Raw genomic sequence first — 2,548 nt, forward strand, 5'->3', positions numbered from 1 at the left:
ACGAGCCTGACGGGGGGGGGGGGGTCAGACACTTGGCGTTCCTCAGATAAATTAAATTTTTATGGTCAGTCCATATCAAAAAAGGTGTCTCAGTGCCTTCTAACCAGTGCCGCCATTCCTCTAATGCGAGCTTGACTGCCAACAGCTCGCGGTTGCCCACGTTGTAGTTGCGTTCTGCTTGGGAGAGACGCTGAGAGAAGAAGGCGCAGGGATGGACCTTATTGTCGTGAGGAGATCGCTGGGAAAGGACCGCTCCTACCCCAGTGTCGGAGGCATCTACCTCCAAGATGAACTGGTGCATAGGGTCCGGATGGCAAAGGATGGGCGCAGAGGAAAAGAGAGACTTGAGTCTTGTGAAGGCGGTCTCGGCCTCTGGGGTCCAATGAAAGGCACGGGCAGTAGAGGTGAGCTGAGACAGGGGGGCGGCGACACGGCTATAATTTTTGATAAATCGCCTATAAAAATTTGCAAAGCCCAAGAAGCGTTGTAACTGCTTCCTGGACTCGGGGGTCGGCCAGTCGACGACCGCCCTGGTCTTCTCTGGATCGGTTCGGCAACGACCTCCCTCAAAGATGAAACCAAGGAATGAGACAGTGGAGGTGTTAAACTCACACTTCTCTGCTTTAACAAATAACTGGTTCTCCGGCAGCCGCTTGAGGACCGTGCGAACGTGGGCCGTGTGTTGAGCGGGGTCGCGGGAATAAATAAGGATGTCGTCCAAGTAAACGAACACAAAACTACCAATGAAATTGCGCAAAACATCATTAACGAGCGCCTGAAAAACAGCGGGGGCATTGGTCAACCCAAAAAGCATAACTAAGTACTCGAAATGGCCCAAGGGGGTACGAAAAGCTGTCTTCCACTCGTCGCCCTCTTTAATACGGACGAGGTGGTACGCGTTTCGCAAATCGAGTTTGGTAAAACAAGAGGCCTACTGTAATTGTTCTTGTAAAGAATCAATGAGGGGAAGAGGATATTTGTTTTTAATAGTTATATTGTTCAAACCGCGATAGTCAATACATGGCCTGAGTGATTTATCTTTCTTGGAAACGAAGAAAAAACCAGCTCCCACAGGGGAGGTTGAAGGTCTAATAATGCCAGAGGCAAGAGACTCATTAATATAATTGGACATAGATTCTCTTTCAGGACCAGAAAGGTTGTAAAGTCTACTTGACGGCAAGGGGGCGCCAGGTAACAAGTCAATCGAGCAGTCATAGGGACGGTGAGGAGGAAGAGACGAGACACGCTGCTTACTGAAAACAGCTGCCAGGTCGCGGTATTCAGCAGGAACCGAGGTGAGGTCGATCTCCTCTAGAGGAGGCGCGTCCCGAGGGAACTCTTTAATGGCGGAGCGAAGACAGTTGCTGAGGCACTTGTCGCTCCATTTATCAATGCAGCCGCGCTCCCAGTTAATTACTGGGTTGTGATTTCGAAGCCAGGGGAAACCTAAAATTACTTGGGGGGTTCGAGAATTAAATATAAAGAAATCAGTCATCTCATGATGATTTCCAGAAATAATAACATGCAACTCGGTAGTCTTTAATTTAATACGGGTCAGAGTGTCTCCGGTTAAGCCAGAGACAGAAATCGAAGGGATCTCACGAGTAGGTAATGAGTATTCTTTAACTAAGTCGGCGCTGATCAAGTTCTGTTCAGCACCTGAATCGATGAGAGCTGAAAACGAAAAACGGCAATTATGTGTCTGAATGACCATGGGAAGCAATAGTTTGAATGGGGAGGTTAACGCAGACGTTCCCACCAGTAACTCCCGCTTTACTGGTGGAAGTTCTCGTTTCCCCGAAACGGACAGTGGGTCAGAAAATGACTGGGATTACCACAATAAATGCAATGACGGGCAGATACACGCCGCTGTCTCTCTGCAGGAGTCAGCCGTGCGCGCCCCACCTGCATAGGCTGGGGGGAGCGATCCCGTGAGGGAAAAGAAGATGATTGGCTGTGGCCAGGAAGCAAGGAAGACTGGGAATTGTAGTTCACAGGGGATTGTTTTGGTGAAACAGACGCATAGCGAGGGGTCGTAAACCCGGAAGTGGGAGGATTATGGGAAACGTAGTGCTGAGGTGCAGGCTTGGGCTCACCTGGAGGAGTTGAAAACCCGGAAGTCGAGGGTCGATGGGAATTGTAGTTTGCCTCTCTCCTTCTCTCCCGGAAACGGTCATCGATTGAGATGGCAAGGTCTATCAGTTTGTCGAAAGTCTCGGGTTCATCTCGCGTGGCCAGCTGGTCTTTGAGAAAATCAGACAGAGCGTTAAGGAAAATACCTTGGAGGGCGGGCTCGTCCCATCCTGTTTGGGCAGCAAGGATCCGAAACTCCAGAGCGAACTCCGAGGCATTACGACGGCCCTGTCGTAAGTTCAACAACCGCTTTGCGGCATTTGATGTCTGCAGGGGACGGTCAAAAATCCTACGAAACTCTCGAAGAAAAAGTGCATAGGAAGCAGGGGGGTTATCATGACTCAAGAGGAACGAGTGAGCCCACCGGAGAGCGTTACCTTTGAGCTGGCTTACGAAGAAGGTGATTTTGGCCGTG

General features: G+C 50.2%; 1 protein-coding gene across 1 annotated transcript in view; it reads left to right on the forward strand.

Moving 5' to 3' along the window:
* Positions 1–211: 211 nt before the first annotated feature.
* Positions 212–2,548, forward strand: part of LOC119427536 (probable E3 ubiquitin-protein ligase HERC1) — a gene marked incomplete at its 3' end in the record, with an annotated part of 9,203 nt that continues 6,866 nt past the window's right edge. Inside the window, 1 exon segment of the mRNA XM_037695168.1 lies at positions 212–404. Coding sequence (XP_037551096.1) covers positions 212–404 — 193 coding nt within the window.

The sequence above is a fragment of the Nematolebias whitei genome, chromosome 2 (genome assembly GCF_014905685.2).
Source record: "Nematolebias whitei isolate Nwh7 chromosome 2, NemWhi1, whole genome shotgun sequence".
In the NCBI taxonomy this organism is placed as follows: domain Eukaryota; kingdom Metazoa; phylum Chordata; class Actinopteri; order Cyprinodontiformes; family Rivulidae; genus Nematolebias; species Nematolebias whitei.